Below are 20,834 nucleotides of genomic sequence, written 5' to 3' on the forward strand. Positions count from 1 at the left end.
GGGAAAGGGAAAGGGAATGGAAGATTTCGCTTTTTGTAGAGGATACAGAAAGGAAAAAAACCCTTTCTCATAATAGTGTAATTTTGCAAGCTTACTAACATTTATCTCGTAATGCATTGTGCTGGGTTCTGGGAAGCAGCGTCACTTTGGGAATTGCCGTCATCACGCATTTCTGGGAGCGCACGCGCGTGCACGCACCTGTGATAATAGAGAGTTCCACCACCTCTTTTCCCAGAAAAAAAGCCCTGCATATACTGGATATGAGTAAGCAGTGTGATGTGGTAGCTAAAAAGCAAATGTGATTTTAGGCTGTATCAACAGAAGTATAGTGTCTAGCTCACACGATTGATTGATTACATTTGTAGCCTACTTTCTCCATGAACAGGCTCAGAGCAGATAACATCAAAAATTACATTTGCATTAAAATTGTAACATTAAAACCACAATAAATAACAGTTCAGTTATAACAATGATTCTAGATAGCAGCCCATTTTTCCCAGTCTCAGTAAAACATTTCCATGGGGTGAGTGGTAAAGAACAGCAGTGGTCCACTGATGGAAAAACAGTGTGGGGGTTTCACTACCCCTCCCCCCACAGGAGACCAGCAAGAAACTCACTCAAAACTCATACGAAGTGATGGTAGCGCTTTACTCTACTCTGATTAGACCTCATTTGGAGTACTGTTTTGGGCACCACAGCTTAAGAAGGATTTTGACAAGCTGGAACATGTCCAAAGGAGGGCAACAAAGATGGTGAGGAATCTGGAGACAAAAGAGTTTTCTGCTAAACATTAGGATGAACTTCCTGACAATTAGAGTGGTTCCTCAGTGGAACAGTATTCCTCGGGAGGTGGTGGGTTCTCTTTCCTTGGAGGTACTTAAGAAGAGGCTAGATGATCATCTGATAGCTATGTTGATTCTCTGACTTAATATGAATGTACAGATCAAGAGAGAAAGTGGACAAAGGGAAGAGCCCGTGCTTGTCTCTTGTGGCTTTTTCTTATATAACCAGGGTAATGCCGATTGCCACTTGGGGGTCAAGAAGGAATTTCCTCCAGGCTAGATTGGCCAGAGATCCTGGAGGTTTTTTGCCTTCCTTGGGTATAGAGCAGGGGTCACTAGTGGGTTGGGAGGGGGGGGGAATAGCTGTGAATGTCCTGCATTCTGCAGGCTACTGGACTAGATGACCTTCCAGCTCTACATTTCTGTGTTTCTAACAGTATTCTTTTCCAAACCATTGGCATTGTTATTAGTGGTTTGGTTCATGCTGATGTAAACAATGGTCAAACTCCTGCTGACGCCAAAATTAGTTTAAATTGACATCTTCAGTGTATTATAGACAATTAAAATACTACATTGTTTAGATGTTCAGTGTGTAACTTTTGTTCCCTTTTCCTCAGTTATGTGTGTGTGTGCTAGGCTAGATTTTACTGCGTTTCATTTTTTAAAAAGTGATATATGCTGCTGACATCTGAATATTTTTCTCCCTTTCCCGGTGGAGCTTTATTTACTACTTGCATCAAGAATGCTAGGCGAAATCCTTATCAGGTGTTCACTTGTTTTAGGGGTCTAGTGCTTGTAAATGCAATTCAGTAGGATTTCATATATGTTAAAAGCCTATGGGGACAGTACCATGATGTATTGCTTTTCATAATCTGTGTTTGGAATGTTTCTAAAACATGACATCAGGTTTTTTTCTCTGAGATTTATGTCTGCCTAGGGAGACATTGCATTTGTCACTCTTTGTAAAGCCATAGTTTGTGCTTAAGGGTTTGAGGATGATTTTAAGTAAAACACCTCTGATTGCTTCATCTCCTAGTAACTCTGATGTTAATACATTCTGGGTAATTCTGCAGCATTAATTTCAGATATAGAAAATTTAATTTATTATATTAGGTATTTAGCCTGTCCTCCCCACAAGCAGGCTCAAGGTGAGTCTTATAATTATTGCCCTCGCAGGAAAAAAAAAGTTCCGTTTTACTTTCTGTAGTGGCTTCAGTCTACTCCCCCCCCCTCCAACAAGAGAAGCTAGGGTGATGGACATTCCTGAGGTGGGGGCTGACTCTCAGCTTGTCGGCTGCTGTTTTCAGGCTGCTCTACAGCAATCTCTTGCAAAGTCTTTTCCTTGCTTCTGTTGATAACTGGAAACTCTTTAACAGCTGTTTGCAAAAACTTAGTCTTTTTTCTTGGTATTGGAAACTGCTGGTGGCAATTTTGTTCTTTAATTTCTGCCAATTCCTTCTCCACCCAGCAGTCAACTTGCTTCTGACACAAGTCCACTGGGGCACGTCTTCCCCTACGACCCAGCATCCGAACCGTTTTCATGTGAATTCTCTCTTTCCCTTCTTGTGAGGCAGCTTGGGGCAGGCTCTGGTCCCTCCTAGATTGCATAACTTGGGCCGGCCACTTCCCCCCCAAAGACACACGTCTACTCACAAGTTGAGGCTGGAATCTCTCTCTGGAAGAAGCAACAGAATCAGGAGTACCCACTTCTTTGTTGTTGTAAATCCCAATCTTCCTCAGGTGCATAGTCCTGTGAGAGCTCAGCTCTCTGAATTTCACTGGAAATAAAATGCATTCTAGGCTGCCATGGTCCCAACTTGGGCTGCAACTCAGGACACCGGGAGCGGATGTGTCCTGGCTGATTGCAATTAAAACACACAGTTTCTCCCTGTCTTGGCCTCTGCCCTTCCCCACTCTTGGGCTCCCTCCCTCCTGCTTTGGACACAGGCAGAAGTCGAGGCTTCAGTGTCGGAGGAGATTTATGGTATAACTCACCCTCTTGACATTTCCTAGAGAACAAAGTTAGAGGAGTAGGGGCTGCTTGCTTGGAAGTTGAGTGCTAGCACTCCACAGAAACCTGACTGGCAGCTGCAATTTCATCTAAAAGTTGAGCCAACTCTGCTACAGTCCTTCGTCTCTGAGCTCTAGCAAGCATGGCATGTTCTGCTGGAACAACTTTATACATCTGCTCCTTCAACATCAGGTCAAACAAACCATCAAAAGTGTGGACATTAGCAGACTCTACCCACTTATTAGCCATCCTCTGCAATCGACTTGCAAACAGGCTATATGTCTCTCCGTGCTGGGGAGTACCATCCCTGAAGTTTTTCCGCAGCTGTTCACTGGACCTGCCAAAATGCTGTAAGGCCAAGGTCCTAAAATAACGATAGTCTCTTGATTGTTGAACTGTCAAACTTGCCATCAGTTCCAAAATTTCTCCATACAAAGAACGTCTTAAGGACTCCCCGTCTTAAGGACTCCCCGTCTTAAGGACTCCATATACTGGTCCTTAGGCAAGCCCACATCTTGAGCTGCTGCCTCAAAGTGATGAAAGAAAGCACTAATATCTTCCCCTTTCTGATATTCTGGGAATCTCATACGCGCCCAACAGTTCTGCTGTCCTGCAGTGACTTGAGTCTGGAGCAGTGTCATTTGTTGGGCATTCTGTGCCAACACCTGAGTCATCAGGGCACAAAGCTGCTACTGCACTGAGTCCTGCCCATTCCTTAGAGCTCTAGCCTGGTCTTGTCGTCCACTCAGGGTCTCACCTGCTAGCTCTCTGCCTTGGGCTGTTCCCTGCAGGCTGGAAAACGTCTGAGTATTTCCAGATGTCCGGCTGCCATCCTGAGCCATCGAAAGTTGCCAAAGCGGAGAATATTCCAACATCCCTCCAGTTCTTGTCATTTGATCCTGCCACAAGGGATCTCTTCCCAAACGTAAAACTTCTCCGTTATGAGCACTCACTGAAGCCAAATAACTGTAATCCACAGGAGCACCTCCTTCTGCCCCACAAACATTCTCTCCAAATGAAGGCTGGTTTCTGGTTTCAACTTTCAACGGGAAACCGTTGTCCTGACTCATCTTGTCTAGCCAAAATAACAAACCTGCCAATTGCTGTGCACCAGATTAAAGTCTTAGGAAGAGTACTGTCACTGCTTGCTTTGTTCTTCAATTTCCTAGCACCAACAACTTACCCTAGAGCCTAGAGAACATAATGTCCAGATCTGGATTTAGGTGGTGTTTTTGCAACAGTGTGACACTTACTCTCATGAGCTGGTGAACTATGAAGTCACATGAACCAGTGTAGACTGCAAATACATAGGTAGAATCCAGACACTTGTCTGTAGCATGTGTGTCTATGTGATGGTCTGCCTGTAAAGCTTAGTTACTCAAACTCTGAAATAATTAATCACAGTGGCACTGGGCAAAGATTAGTGTGGTGTAGTTGTATATGTTGTTTTTAGAGAATTGTTACCATGGGATGAGGTGTATATAAGATGGATGTGGGTGGGAGTATATGTAGCTGTAGGAATGTGTTTTAAGTGTTATCTTCTTGGAGACATTAATAAATAGATTTGGACTTGGCACAGAGGCTTTATTGAGCAAAACATAACAGATAGTCTATCATATTTATACAAAATTATCTAGGCATCCTTTGTACCAGTCTCTGAGTTTTCTAGAAAAACTTTAACTGAACATTTTCTGGTGTCATAAGTAGAACATGACCTGACTTAGCATGTTTGCTTTTTTACTTAGATTTAGTAAACTAAAATTTAAAGGTAAGCTGTTTGATGTCCCAATGGAAACAAATACTTGAGCTGAAATATTTTGACTAGGACACAAATCTAATTTGGTTTAAATGTTATATTCAAGCAAATTAAAAGTTTCAATGTTTATTTTTATTGAATCATCTTGTAAAACTATAAAGATAATGTAGTGTGCATTTTCCTTAGATGGTTTAAATGCAAACAAAACTCTTCCTCAGAGCCCACTGAAGCACCTTGATAGCAACACTTGTATTACTTGTTTGACAAATGGAACAGTTTGTTCTCTGTCTCAATTATATATAAACTGATTTTGTAGAAGAGTTGAGATTTCTTAACACTTGTTGCCTTATCCTCAGCTATGCAGAAGTATGAGCTCTAAATACTCATTATCTCAGGATGCTGTGCATAGACTTTGTGAAGTATGAGTGGGCAGCTCATAGCACATGAGCAACAGTTGTTCAGCAAGCTACATGTTGCCGCTTTCTGTTGTACATTATATCTAGTATCCCAATATTCTCTTGAATGTTAGCTATTATAGTGAATACTATGTCCTTTACACTACACCATGCTTTACAAGCAGAAAAATATATGCTTTCTACGGGGGTGGTTCTGTTAGGCTTCTTTCTGTAGTTAGAAGAAAACAATAAAGGTTTGGTTGCAGAGTATATTTCCTCCACAGCTGGTAATAGCTTTGTTAAAAGGAAATATTCACATCCTTTCTAAAGTGATTTCATGTCCTCAAAGATTATGAGAACAGAGTTGCGGCTTCATATCTTGTGAATAAAGAGCCCTGTGGGTTTAACAGAGCATGGTAATAAACACTGGCAAACCTTTAAGCAGAATACATCAGCCTTTGACAAAGTGCAAGCAATTTTTTTGGAAATGGTTACTGTCTGATAAAAATAACTCTCAGTCAGTGACACACCAAACATTCAAGTGGAAAATGGGATTAAGCTGCAGAAACAGTAAAGACCCAAAACTATCATCCCTAGATATCTGTTGCCCTCGGCCCTTTCTTGGCACTTCAGAATCTTTGTAATATTATCTAAGTCTTGTAGCATTTGCTGCATTCTTAATTTTTTTGCAGTGATTCTTTTGTACTTCAGACAGATTAATTCAGACTGTGTTTTTTTAAATATGACTTTAAAATTTGAGCTGATTTGAATATTCATCTATATATTTATTGAATTATTCATTTTGGGGCTTGAGTCATGTGGTGAAGCTCAAATATGAGATGTTTTAATGAATACAAAAAGCAACAAAGAGAAGTCTGATGTAGGAAGCAGGTCCCTGACAGGTTGTAGACCTAACAGTTGAATAGCAGCCTGATTAAAAGTTTGCATACAGTAATTGTGTTAGCACAATATATTAGAAAACTGCACAGTACACAAATAAAAACAACTTGTAAAATGTTATCATAATTTTATGTAATGCGTTAAGCCTGCCTATCAGTTCTGCAAGTGGAGGGAGTAGCAATTTTGATAGGTTTCCTCTCTTCCACTGCAAACTCCACCCTCATGCCATTCCTAGTGCCCCCCCCGGTTCCCCCAGGAGCAGCTTGAGGGGCATTTGGGGCTGGAGCAAGAGGGGGGAGATGAGAAAGTTGCAGTCTGCCATGAAAATGTTCTCTTAACCAGAAATTTTACCAAGCTATTACTTCATAACTGTAATGTTTAAGGCAGTAGGCTGTATCCAGACTAAATTTTCTAATCTCAGAGTGGAACTTTCATGCCTAACCCTTCCCACTGAAGCCCATTAATGTCCATGAAAAGCTGGTGCTGGGCGATAGGGGGCCCTGAGTAATGACATGGACAGAGGTTCAACTTCAAGAAGGAGGAGTAAATGGAAACCATAATTTTAGTCTGGATCCAACCTAATGAACACATTATGATCTCTGTTTGTTGGTAGGGGAGATGGTTAGATTATTGAAAAGACCCTTGTGTGTACATGTTCATACACTTCATGTAAAAACATGCTTTGATTACCTGCCATGTCTTGTAAGCAGCACCAGGTGGAAGTTGTATTACAGTGTCACTGCAGGAGTCTTCCTTAAAAAACTGAAAGGCAATTACTCAGTTACATTGAAGAAAGTAAACAGGTACCAATAGGAAATAACATTGGAATGGGGATTAAGCCTGCTCCCTGCGCCACGGAGCATCTGAGCCAATGGCCCTAGGCACTGCCTAGATCCACAGGCTTCAGACCAGCCCTCCAACGGATCACTGGAGGACCAAGGAGCTGATGGTGCTAGTGAAAACTAGACCCTCGGTAGAGTGTGGGCTCCCAATGAGGGCACTAGGAAGCAGGCAACCCCCCTCCCCACCTCCGGACTATCAAGAGAAGGCGGTTGAGCCCACGGCAGCCCAGTGCAGAGTGGGGAAGAGGCGAACAAACGGCATTTCTTCCCTTGAGCTCTGCCAGAATGGACTGCTAACTGGGACCGTGTCAGCCAACTGGACTCGGTAAAGCTATCCTATTCTAAGTGGGGGAGGAGAGGCCTGAAAGAGGGAAATTCCCATTGCCTTTGGTTTCATTTTCACGCCTAAACTTTGATGGGAAGAACTCCCCAGCGAACATGGTGCCTAAAGCAGGCCTTGTAGCTTCTGCAGGTGAGGGAGGCCCACTGTGTGACTTGGAACTACCCAACTCACCAGCCTCTGCTTTTTCTCAGGCATCTCTGAGGGTTGTGGGAGAAAAGGCACAGGACTTGGATCTGACAAGCGAAGATGCTAAAGCAAATCTGCTCGCATGGTTTAAAACAGAGATTAAAAAAAGAATTAAGGGAACAAGCCCAGAGCAGTGCTGCCTGTGGACCCTCAGATAGATAGGAAACACCCCCCCCCCAGGGAGGCTGATGTCTGAAGGACAAAAAAGGGTAAATGTCTCACATTCTCCCCTGAGATCTAAGAGAAGGAAATTAGAGGAGGGCAAATCTCGCAGAGAGCGTAGCCCCCTGTTAGACACTCAATCAGAGGACTCTCAAGAGTCAGATTTCTCCTCAAATAAGGAAGAAGATGTTTTATTGGAGGAAGAGGAGGAAGCAGTGGGCACAGGGCACACAAGGCTCTTCCCACAAGATCTTTATGCCAGACTGCTTTCAAAAGTATTAAGGGCACTGGAGATAACTCACAAGCCTAAGGGGAAAGAGGATCCAAACCTAAGGGGAAAGAGGATCCACATCCAGATTTCCCAGAGGGATTAGAGAAGGCTCTTCTCAAGGCAGGGGTGGCACCCTCTGGGATTCTGCTTCCAGCAGCATTTTACAATCTAATAGATGCAGAATGGGAGGGTCCAGCAGATGTGAGGGCGATCTGGCTGCGACATCTGTCACCCCATTGATCGCCAGGGTTGATTCGGCTGATCTGGCTGGCTAGGCGGGTGTCCCCTTCCTCCCTCACTGCTCCATGTGCGTCCCTCCCGAAGCTGCGCGCTCGGTGGAAGAGGATGACCATCCCAGATAGGAGTGTACCGTTCTTCGATCAAGGGAGGGTCCAGCCAAACCCAAAGCCACCCATGCAATCTTTAATAAGTGCTGTTCCTTAGTACCAGAGGTGGCTGGTAAATTCAAACTCCCCCCCAGTGAATGACCTGGTGAATAGCCTTGCTTCCAGTTTAGTACTACCTATGGATGCTGCAGGGCTGCCCAAGGACCCCTGTGACAGAATGATAGAACAAGACCTGCTTAGGGGCTTCGAAGTATTGGCCTACTCTCTTAGAGTATCCGTGGCAAGCTCACTTTTCACAAGGGCAGCATTTACTTGGGCTTTAGATTTAGCTGCAGCAGACAGTAGCGTGTTTAGATAAGTAAAGGATATGGTTAAGAAGATTGCCCTAGTGACAGCCTTTGCAGAAGACGCTTCTTTGGATGCCATGCAGCTGTCCTCCGGAGCAATAACCTTCAATGTGACAATCAGACAGAACACATTGCTTCAGAACTGGGATGTCGATCCCTCAGCCCAGGCCAAGGTGGCAGGAATTCCGTTTAAAGAGGTCAGCCTATTCAGAGAAGCCCTGGATAGGCACCAAGAGGAAGAAAGAGAGAAGAAAAAGGTTCTTCCATCAAAAAAGAAGGACGGGAAATTTAGGAAAATATTTCAGTCCTTTTGAGATTCCAGACAATCCCTGCATGCTGGCAATACAAGACCATTCAAGGGTCGCTGGCAATTCAAGCCACGAAGTGAGAACAAATCCTACACATTCACCAAGTCCAACCAGTACGCTAAAGGACCCAAAAAGGGCCAATCAGCATGACTATCTGGAGATGACAACAGCACTGGGATAGGGGGCTCTTACTGAGGTTCTCACAGGTGTGGGAAAGAATTGTAATAGACAGATGGGTCCTGGACTTAGTAACCAATGGCTACATTCTGGAATTAGAGTCAGTGCCCCCCAATCGTCTTATAAAGATTCCAAAGAACTGACTGAACACGAAACACCTCCTCATAAAAAAGGCCATCCATCACCTGATAAAGATAGAAACCATAGAACCAGTCCCACAAGAACACATAGCTCGGGGAGTGTATTCAGTGTTCTTCATAGTCCCGAAGAAGAATGGGGATGTGAGGGCCATTTTGGATCTAAAACGGCTGAACAAATTCATCAAGATACACAAATTCAAAATGGAAACCCTCAAATCAATGGCGGCAATTTAGGAAGAGGACCTCTTGGCGTCCATTGATCCATCGGAGGCCTACTTACATGTTCCAATAAGAGAGTCCCATTGCAAATTTCTGTGATTCACCTACGATGAAAATCACTACCAGTATCGTGCGTTACCCTTCAGCCTAAAATCATTATTAGGGTGTTCACAAAGGTATTGGTAGCCCTAGTGGTGCACCTGAGGCTTCAGGGCGTATCATTGTTTCCATATCTTGATGACACCCAGTCATTAGAGGCTGGACTGGAAACAATGAAGTCTACAGTGGATTGTCTGAGGGACCACAGGTTCGTGATAAACAAAGAGAAAAGCACAACAGCAGAAGTTCCAGTCTATCCTAGACATGATCGAAAAGGAACTGGAAGTAGAAGTGATTAAATTAGCCCAATTGCTGGGGACCATGGTGTCATGCCAGGAGGTGGTACAGTGGTCAAAATTTCATGCTCACCCTCTTCAGAAGTTCCTATTACAGTACCAAGATGTTATAGCCCACAAAAGACACAAACTAATGAGACTACTGATGAACCTAGAGCAGGAGCTCACCTGGTGCCAGGACCCAACAAGATTCCAGGAAGGGGTTCTGCTCAGGGAACCGAAAAGGGCAGTCATGACCAGTCTGTGGGGCTGGGGAGCACATACACACAGCACCTGGCACCTGGATCAAAGAGGAGAGATCCAAGAGCATAAATTTGGATCATCAAGAAAGGGCTGATGGAATTCCAAGCTCTGCTATCAGGAAGATATGTATTAGTGAAAATGGACAACATGACTGCCAAGGCTTATGTCAACAGACAAGGAAGAACCAGATACAGATCACTCCACAGAGAAGCCACTGTTATCATGAAGTGGTCAGGGAGACTCCTCAGATCAATAAAGGTGATTCGTGTGCCTAGACAGGTCAACTCGATGGCCAGTTGGCGAAGCAGGAACAAGATGGATCAATCAGAATGGAAGTTATGCAAGGAGGTATTCCAGAAAATCTTCCAGAGATTCGGAAAGGAAAAAAAATAGACTTGTTTGCAAGCAATCAGAACCACCAAATTCAAAATTACATATCAAGAAAAAGAGACCCCTCCCCCAGGCTTGATAACGCTCTGAGCTGTGATTGGTCCTGCTTGCTGCTGTATGCCTTCTCACTGATACAACTAATGCAAAGAGTGGTGCAAAAAAATGTCGCACAACATGCAGAAATAATACTGTTTGCACCCTATTGACTGAGGAGAGCTTTGGTTCCAGGAGCTGGTGAGACCTGTCAGTCATGGACTCATGACATCTTCCTTCACGAGAGAATCTGCTGACACAAGGGACAATCCTACACCCTCAACCAGCTTGATTACATCTCACAGCCTGGAGGCTGAGTGCAAGCAGTTGAGAGAATTGGGATATTTGGAGACAGTGATCTATACAATGCTAGCATCGAGGAAGAGCTCTACAAACAGGAGCTACAATAACACTTCGCAAGTTTTTCAAATTTGGTGTGCAGATAGGGGAAAAGATTCTCTAAATGTCCCAGTTAACGGAGATTCTCTCGTTTCTACAGGAAGGTCTGGATAAGGGGCTTAGTACCAGCACCCTTAAAGGCAAATATTAGCTATTGCAGCGATTAGGGGTTAAGAAGAGTAGACTTCTCTCCCAACTCTCGCATGTTAAGAGATTCCTGCGAAGCACCACTTTGATCAATCCCCCACGGGTACGTAGATTCCCCACCTGGAATCTCAATATAGTTATGAAAGCAGCTAACTAAAGAGCCTTTTGAGCCCATGTTGTCATGTCCCATGAAGGAGTTAACATTCACAACTATTTTTCTAATAGGTATTACCTCAGCTAGACAAGTATCAGAACTTTGTGTATTCCACAAAGACAAAATGGTTTAAGATGAGACCCAGTTTTCATTCCTAAAGTAAACTCAGTGTTTCATAGGAGCCAGGAAATAGTTCTACCTTCATTCTGTCCAAATGCCACGCACGAGAAGGAAAGGGAGTGGCATTACCTCGATGTCCGAAGGGCACTAAGCTTTTATATGGACAGAACGAAACAGTTGAGGAAGGTCAGAGGCACTGTTTGTGTCATTCAGGAAGTCATCCCTTGGTGACAGTGTGGCTACCTCCACATTGAGTAGGTGGATTAGGGGGTGTATAATCTTGGCATATAGAGCCAGAAATTTGGAACCACCCCCAGGGTATTACAGTTCACTCACTTAGGAGACCTGCAACCTCTGCACTGTATAGATCCTTCCCCTCACTAGAAGTGATACGTAAAGTTGCAACATGGAGATTGGTGCATTCTTTCACAAACATTACAGGATAGACAAGATAGCCTCAGCTGAGGCAGCCTTTGGAAAAAAGGGTTTACAACACACCCGCTAATCTCAGAGTCCAACCAACCCTCCCTGGGCCACTCTGCTTTATGTCCCAATAGTACAGACTGTCCCACTCCTTGGACCACAGGAGAATGGAAGGATTTTTCACTTACCATGAAGCTTCCTTCTTGGTAATCCAGGAGTGAGGCAGTCCAATCTACCCAAGAAAAAAAGAAAAGGTGGATCTGGAGACTGGAGGGTCCGTTGTATAGACACTGGGCAGAAAATAACCTTTTCATTACAAAAATTAGCTGTATAAGGGTACATAGTTGGTTAACTTAGTGTTAAACAAGTTGGCATTAAGATATAATAAAAGAGGAGAGGCCATTATGTTGCAGCGCCGGATCTAGGGTTGCCTGCGCCTGGGGCAATCCTAAGCCAACCACCTTGTGTGCACGCACAGCGCGCGCACATTCCCCGCACGGCGTGATGATGTCACTTCAGTGATGTCATAACGCAGGGTGGAACGGCGGAGGCAGCGTGTGGGGCTGGGAAGCCGCCTGCACCATTCACCTCCCCACAGGCGAATGGCGCGGGTGGCCTTGCAGCCCCGCAATCGGCCGTTCGCCTGCCCCGCAGGATGGGGCGGCCGGCTTGCCGCGCACCCCCTGCCCTGCAGGGCAGGCAAAGGGCGGCACGGCCACCTGCGCCATTCGCCTGCCCCGCAGGACGGGGTGGCTGGCCGCCCCCTGTCCTGTGGGGCAGGCAAATGGCGTGGGCGGCCCCGCAGCCCCCCACGCTGCCTTTTGCCTGACCTGCAGGACAGGGGGTGCGCGACAAGCCAGCCACCCCCTGTCCTGCAGGGCAGGCAAAAGGCAGCGCAGGGGGCTGTGAGGCACGGGGGGCTGCTGCCTGCACCCTCTGGCAGCTGCTTCTGGCGCCCCCTCCCTGGTGGCGCCGGGGACAGACTACCCCCCTGCCCCTCCTTGATCCGGCCCTGTTATGTTGTTGAGAATTTATACAGTTATTTGAAGATTCATGGCTTGAGAATGAACTCGAGACACCAGGAACGAGCTCCTCCCCTCTGGGTTCAAAAGAGTCGGCTGACTCTGCCTCAGAGAGGAGGAGCTATGTTCCCAATAGTACAGACAGCCCCCCTCCTGGACCACCGAGCATGGTACGTGAAAACAAATCTTCCATTCTCTGCCATTGCCCTGATCCAGTGAACCGATCTGCCTAAGGTGTGGCATACACTTTATAAAGCTGCTATTCAGGTTATAGTGCCTCGACAGTGGATATTAAGACAGACTGAACAGGAACTTCCTAGTAGATCTGGAAAGCTCAAATTACTGTAATGAGCAACAGAAAGCACAGATGATTGTAAAAGTTTGTCTAGCATGAATGTGTCTCAGACTTAGGAAGAGGCATTGACTAAAAAGATAAAAATTAGATTACCAAGATTTACTTATGATAAGGTGGTAGATACTGTGGCTGTCAGGTACCCTGGAATGCTGAGAACTTCACATGAGATATGTGCTGTAGTGGCACTGGTTGGTGAATTCCAGCAAAAAAAATTATGGCAAATTATGACAATACTAAAATAAACAACTCTTTACAGTTAATGTAATGCGCTAAGAGATTTTATGATGGTCAGTAAGGTTTCTGACAGTAATTGAGTAACTTGTGGTGTCATGGAAATGTTGATGAAAATTCAAGAACTGATAACATAAAATGCTCAGCGGTAGAATATTTGCATGTATTCCAGCTTCTCAGAGGGAAGTGAAAGATTATAGATTGGTTTAAAAAACATCTGTCACGCTAGACCTAGAGATTAGAATACTAGTATGAAAATTAGGAAGAAGGCTTGTGAGTAAGGACATGGAGTGAGGCCAAGTTGGCAGTCTCCTTTTATAGACACTTTCTTTTTATAAAGAATGTTGCTCTGTAAATTTTATCCAACTGTCCCTTCCATATACCTGAGAGGAGAAATGAGAGAAACTGGTTTGGTATGGGAGAATTGTGTGCCTCTAATTCTTGTTTATCTTCATGGCTCAAAACCACTCTGCCTTATTGCTTAATTTGTATTCATAGAGGCACCCTGAAAGTACAGCTAAATGAAAAAGCAAATTGCAGATATATGCAACACATTGATTATATATGCACACAGTAATCTCATTACTGTAAAAACAAATAGACTGAGCTCTGATGGAATTGATAAAAACTCTTCTTAAATATAGTACAATATGCTGCTCTTTTAAATCATGTTTAAAACAAATGCTTCCTTTCCATTACCTAATTTCTAGGCAAGGAGAGTGCCTTGTATTGAGAAGGCAAAGTCCACTGGAACCTTACCCTGTAAAATCAGTGCTCTTGTGCAACTGTCATTCATGCTGAAGAGAGTTTGTGTCCAAATTATTCAAATTGGCTGGGTGTCTCTAAACTCAACCAGATTAACAGTAGAATAGCAGGTACTTACAGACATTGAGGAATGTGTTCACGGCAGAGGAAATGGGGGGAAAGGTTTGAAAGTGGCATCAATCCCGCTGTTCCTCAACACACAAAAGGCTGGAAGTCTGACTGTTGCTTTTTGGGATGGTTTTTTTTTGGGGGGGGGACATTCTGTAGCAACAATTTCCAGTGCCCAAAGCAATTTTATTTGTTGCAACAACAGTTCTGTAATAAGTCTTAGCTGCAGTCACAATGACTTGAAGCTTAAGCTGTATGAATGAAGTGAACCTTTTGTCCCCTTTACCTTTCCCCCTGCAATCCCCTGTGGTCTCCACTCCACTTCCTGGCCATTCCTGAGGGATGGGAAATCTTTGGGAACACCTTAGTGTGCAGTGGAAGGGGCAGCAGCAAGGAGGCAGAATTCCTGCCACTTCTGTTATCTTTCTGCAGACCCTCATGCTGCATCCACATTATTCCTCGCCATCACCACCCGAGGAGTGACTTTTTAAGAGGCAAAAGGCATTGCAGTGTGGAGGGGCAAGATCCTTTCCACTTACACCATTCTCTTTACGTTTCAGATTCATCCTATTGTGGTCAAGGCTAAACTGGGAGTTGCATCTAGGTCTTACCCAGTTTTTGTCCAGTTTTCTCAGAAGATAATGTTGGTTCTACTAAGAGCATGATTTCAAGATATCCTGAGAACTTTCTTCATCCATGAGAACCAGAAATTATTGTAGTGGCTTTATGTTGCTTGGTGATCTTTGCCAACTTGTTAACTTCAAGGGCTTAATGTGAGTCTGTATTTTGATACTTGAAAGTGAAGACATAGTGCCATTGTTTGTTCATATAGCCTTGGTCCACCAGAAATATAAGCCACTTGGTCAGCACAAAAGCACATGTCTGGAATTAGCATTTGATATATTTTGAATCTCCAGCAAAAATATCCCACTCATATCAACATGTGAGGTTTCATTAGGGCTGCCAAAATAAGTAGTGCTATCCAAAAGTTTGATCTTCTGCATCTTTCCCTTTAAATTGATTTCAAGATTCCCTAAATATCTGTATGTGTATCAATAGGCAGTGTTGATGATAGCTTTTGTTTTCCACATGCATTTCTAGTTTGCTCTATTGTTAACTTTGGTCTCCTTTTCACGGCCTTCTGAAAGAAATTCATTGTTTACAAGGGTTATTACTTCTTTTTTTTCCTTTCAGTCTGTTGCCAAGTACTTATCTGTAAATAACTCCTCTTACTGTATGAAAGAACTAAGTGTCGGATTTGAGAAAAGTTCTATAGATGTCTTAGATTGTGACTGACTAGAACATGTTCATCGCATCAAAGAATGTGCCTTTGTTCATTCTTTAATGGTGACCAGGCCATCAAATTGGGGTAATTTTGTTGTGTCCAATCATTCAGCAGCATCACAAACTTGCTTTAGCTTTGCTGGCAAAAGAAGTAATGACAGTATATGGGCATTAACTGTGGGCTACTTTGGCATTGACCTCTTTATAGCAAGATGGGAGAACAGAGGGAAAGGTAAGAAGTATTGCCAGTAGGGTTGGAAGGAACAGGCAAAAATGGTGGGTAGTCCACTTGTCAGCTGCTTGGCAACTTTCCACTTGCTCTAATAAATAATCCAAATAATTAACTGTAGCCACAAATGAATTAATGGTAGATGAAATGTAGTTCACTGTGTTTTATTTTTATTTTCATGTGGTTAATTGGAGAATATAGAAGACAGTGTGTACCTCTTCAGCTCCTTTTCTTGAAATCATATCATCAGCTCCCATCTCTGAATATTTCTGAATAATGGATTCAGAAGCCAAGGCAAGCAATATGGCTAACTAGTTTTCCTCTGCAAAGCAGCATCCTTCTTCCGCAAGGTTTAATCTTCTTTATGGAACACACTGTGTACTTAGGGCAGTGTCTTGCTGCATCACTGAGCTAATACGTGTTGAGATGGTTTTTGCAGGTTATTGAATATTAAATGACACTCAAGAATTTTAAATAGTCCTTTGCTGATCTTCACTTTTGCCTTTCCAGTACAGCTGCTTAATACCAACTTCATTTCTGTATGAATATTTCAGTGTCAAGTCAAAGGCCCTGGCCAGATAATGCTGAAGTTCATGAGTGTTCCCAGAACAAGCTTAATTAAATAGCAGCAATGGAAGGTGTGCTGTAGGTCCTAGTCTTCGAGGGCAATATTGTTATAGCATGGAGAGCGCTACAAGCAAGAAACATTTTTGACTATTTTATAGGACTCTTAAATAAAATTTCTTTTGAGAAATAAGGATGTTATAGAAATAGAGTTGGAAGGGCTCTTGGGGGCCAAGCCCAACCTCCTGCTGGAAACAGGGTTCCTGACTAAAGCTACATGGGACAGAACTATGCATCCCAGTGATAAATGTCCTTGGACACAAAGCTCAAACTGAATTTAAAGAGGTCATGAAGCCAGTCCTTTTGTTTCTATGGGGATTGAGTCTACTTTGATCATTTTCTAACCTGTTCTTAGACACCTCCTGCAGTGACAATTCTTCCTGTCCCCTATTTTAGTTATTGCCATGCAACTTATGACAAGCTTTGGGTTGCCAGAATTGCTTGGAAGTAATTTTGCAAATTATTGGGCAGAATTGGTAACAACTGTGACCATACATGAGGCTTCTTTTACCCATCTGCTCATATAATGAAGGTTATTGTATTCAAACATTCCTCTCTTCGACAGGAACTATTTGCATGCTTTTAAGATCATGTTGTTCCAAAGACTCTTCATTTGTAACTGCTAATATATGGTACCGAATTGAAATAATATGTAAATAATGCTTATAGCTTATAGAAGCTGTCCTTGTATTTTCTGTGTTGCTAACTACATATATAGAAAGCAAAACTACACTGCATTAAAGTTCTTGTAAAGGTCAGTCAGCACAATCTATTTCCCAGTCTCTCTCAGCATATTGTGTGACTGAAAGGAGGAACTAGTTACCTGAGCTATAGAGTTCACCAAGTTAGTGTCACAGTATTTTGCAGTCTTGGCTTCATTTGAGCATGGCTTGACTTTTAGACAGAGCAGAGCTTCCTTGTCTTCCTGGGGGTCCCTCTAATTCTTTACCTGTTTAGAGGTTGTCCAGAGAATACGTCAATTGCTATTCTGCATTCAGCCATGGTTCAGTTTCACTGGCGATAAGAAGCAAGCAGAAGAGGAAATAAAATCTTAACAGTGAAGTCCTCAGAGTGATCCCTCCAATTATGGGCTATTTTCACGCATCCTTAATTTCCCGCCTTTTTTGTGCAATGAAGGCATTAGTTGGGATCCCACTATCATGACGCACCATTCACATGCCTGCTTAAATGCCTTGACTTGTGCGCCTGCATCGCGCTTCCAGAACTTCACATGCTGCAGAATAAGCGCTATTATGGGTGGTGGATGTGCTTGCGTCACAGCTGATGAAAGCACATTAATGCCCATTTCGGGGGGGGGGGGGTCACCTGTGTTCAGATTTGTACTATATCAATGTTTCAATATGTAAGCTTGGAACAAGCCCAGCCCGAAGAAGCAGAGAGAACAAGAGAGTGCTTTGCTGGTTGCGAGGCTGTGGCAAGCCCTTGGCTGGAAGGAGGCCTCTTCGTGGCCTCCTCAGCACAGTGGATCTAGGCGGGTGCTGTGGCAAGCAGCGCTTTTCTCCCCCTCCCACTCCTTCTACCCTTCCTCCCTCTTTTGTACCGAGAAAGGCTCTCTCTCCCCTTTCTTTTGAGCTGCTCTAAAGGTCCAGCCAAGATGAGAAGTTGCAGATTGCAGATTGTGGTTTCTGATACCCTGTGCAGTGCCGTTGTTGGCGAAGGGAAGAAAGAAAGGGGTGGGAGAGAGAGAAAAGGGTGGGAGAAAGAGAGATCATCCACTCAGCACACCACTTCCAACTATTATGTTCCCATTCAAAAACCGTTTAATAATAATAAAAAGCCCTCACTGCCATTATCCACTGTCGGAGGGGGCCATTATTTGCAAAGTGTACTTTAAAATTAACTCAAAAACCAATGACCTGGGTTGTTACCTGTTACCTATGAGCAGGAAATGCGAGACATTGCAGTAGTGCAATAAGAACATGTTTTTAAGGGGGGGTACTTTTACTGGACTCCACAGAGGCTTGCAGGATTCCTGGTCATAGGTAGGAAAAACTGCTCCGGGGAAGCGGAAACCGAGAAAGGAGGAGTGGTTGAGTGGGGGGTTTCTGGAGAAGCATATCTAAGCATTCTCATGCATGCAAAGATACCACTAAAAATGTGTTTCGAAGTGGAAAAAGCAGGGAATCTTTGTTCTCAGAGAAAGTGTGACTATCGCAGGAGGATGACAGGATTTGCATGACTTGATAACGAGGATGTGTGTACTAATGTGAGTATAGCGGCACAATAGCAATACTGTGGTGCTAAAATAAGGATGTGTGAAAACTGCCATGGTTTTCAGTCCGCTATTGGAGGCCATATAGATAACTCCGAAAGCAGGTGACACATTTTGTTTCTGGAAAATTTGTGGCTTTTCAGTAATGCAGAACCTATTACAGTGGCCTGCTTGTGCAAATGTCTTCATCTGTAATGTGGGAATAGTGGGAGAAATTTCTAAAGCTAGGTGAGGGTACTTAGTCTGAACGTTTAGGACCCAGGCTTGGTATGAAAACAAACCTGTTACTAGTTTTTCAGACCAATGTCCTCTCACCTTTTTTGCAATTTGTTTTCTTCAAGCCTTGGGTAGATTGTCTGGAAGTTTCTTTTAAACCAGCAAGTGGTGCTTAAGATAATCAATTCAATTTTTTATGTGCCTCTTCTGATCCCTAAAGCAAACCCCCGGAGGTTAAGAAAGATGTTGGTGACATTAACCATGCTTAAGTTGAGCTGGGTTCAATTTAAGCCAAATGTTCCTAATTAACTTCAAACCCTGTTAAACAGGATCTCCTGGTTGGTCTTAACTTTGATTAATATTGCTGGTGATGCATTCTTTACCTATAGTGAGTCTGGTGGAGGAAAGGAAGGATTGAGCAAAATCTTGTGGTTAAGAAAGAAACTCTGCTTGCAGGGACCATGTAGACTTGACAAGCAGGTCCTTCTCAGTATGTATGTAATGAAGGGCTCAAGTTTCTAATACCCTCCTCTGCACTTGAAACAAGTTTTCATTTCCTTAACATAGACCTAATCCTTTTAACTCTGCACTACAACTACTCAGGGTAAAGAGAGGGAAGGAAAGTAGTCTGCGTTGCAAAACCTTCTAGACACAATTGGTGGATTATCTCTAATAGTTTCTAGACAGCAGTTATTTGGGTATGCCTGTTCTAGTATCACAGCAAACTGTGTTCTGGCTATTGAGGTTAATTGTAAGAGTAATGCTAGAGAATTGGTTTTAACCTTCCCCCGATAGGTACCTGTAAACAAACTTATTCCTGATTTGAACTGATGATGAGTTCCTGCCCTTATGCATCAGGATTGATTTTCCATTTACGTTTTAATGGTTCCTAATGTGACTGCAGTTACAGTTGTATTCATGATAACATCTAGTCTTTATTTTAAGGCATGTCTGGGTTTGTGGCTTTTTAAAAATAGCACCATTTCTATTTATATAGTCGACTGACTATCTGAAAGTGTACATTAACAGCACTGTTTAGCATAATTATAAGAAGCCATTAATCAAAGAACCACGTGAAGCCGCCTTTGTCCTGAGCTAGAGCAGTGGTTTATCTAGCTTACATACTGACAGCAAAAACTCCTGGGTTGGAGAGAGGTTTATGCTGCCTTCAGTCTACAAGTGGCTTTCTCTTTGGGGTATGAGAGACCATTTCAGAGGTGCAGATATTGCTGAGGCAAAATCTCACTTCCTGTAAAAGGTGTACCTGCAGTCCCGGCAGTGTGATGCTTTTGTTCTTTCACTGTTCAGCAACTGAAAGGGGGGGAGGGGTTGAACAAAGATTTTGGAATTTTCATCAAGCCGGGAATTTGGTTCCTGAGCAGCTTGGCCAGGAGGAACCTGTCTGCATAGTTTAAGAAGTAGAATGTATGTCAGCTAAGTCCATGTAAAGTAGATGCACGTTGTTCAAAGGAACATACATTTCCATCACTGAAGCCAAGAAAGGGCCAAGAGTGTCTGAGTTGGCAGGGGGGTGTGTGTGGCTATTCTGGATACATTGTTTTGTGCTCTTTGAGAGAAGAGGAATATTTAAATTTTAGCAGATAAACAGTATTTCCTAATTTTTATAGAAGCTTTACCCACCTTCTCCAGTTACAATCTGTATATAATACTGGAAAGTCATTTGTACCCTTTCAATTCTTGGTCCCTTCTCATATCCTCCTCTCCTTCGTGCTGACTAAGATGCCAGTGCTTGATGTAGTCAGTTTTTATAATTTACTGATTGCAGTTCCAAGTAGTTCCAGATAGTGTTATGTTGTGCCATTTGGAAGATTATTCTTTAATACTGGAAACATCTTTGACAATTGAATTAGCTTTCCTTGTTAAGAGTGGCTCACATTTTTTCCTAATGTCATGACTGCCACATGACTGTCCCAAGCTTTGCATAATGGCTTACGCTTTATTTTTACTTCACAGAGACTGAAGGTTTCAAAATTGACACCATGGGAACCTATCACGGAATGACTCTGAAGTCTGTAACGGTAAGTTAAAAAAATATTTGCTGGAACACTTGGGAAATCTTGGGTTTTTAAAAATGTTTTATTTAACTTGCCTAGCCTGATAGGAATCTGTTGTGTGTTACAATAGTGAGAAATCATTGCCACCTGGGGAATAAAGCAGAGCTGGTTTATAGCCAATTAATCTCCTGTTTTGAGGTCTCTGTAGTTCTTTTTATGTGGAATTGATTCCAGGTTGGTTTTGTTTTGTGACCTGCCCTGT

General features: G+C 43.3%; 1 protein-coding gene across 1 annotated transcript in view; it reads left to right on the top strand.

Moving 5' to 3' along the window:
• CDC73 (cell division cycle 73) overlaps positions 1-20,834 on the top strand; it is a 153,917-nt gene that overhangs the window by 49,507 nt on the left and 83,576 nt on the right. Inside the window, exon 10 of the mRNA XM_054979549.1 lies at positions 20,532-20,596. Within this exon, the coding sequence (XP_054835524.1) occupies positions 20,532-20,596 (65 nt within the window). The remainder of the gene's footprint in view (positions 1-20,531; positions 20,597-20,834) is intronic.

This window comes from Eublepharis macularius, chromosome 5 (assembly GCF_028583425.1).
Source record: "Eublepharis macularius isolate TG4126 chromosome 5, MPM_Emac_v1.0, whole genome shotgun sequence".
NCBI classification, from domain to species: domain Eukaryota; kingdom Metazoa; phylum Chordata; class Lepidosauria; order Squamata; family Eublepharidae; genus Eublepharis; species Eublepharis macularius.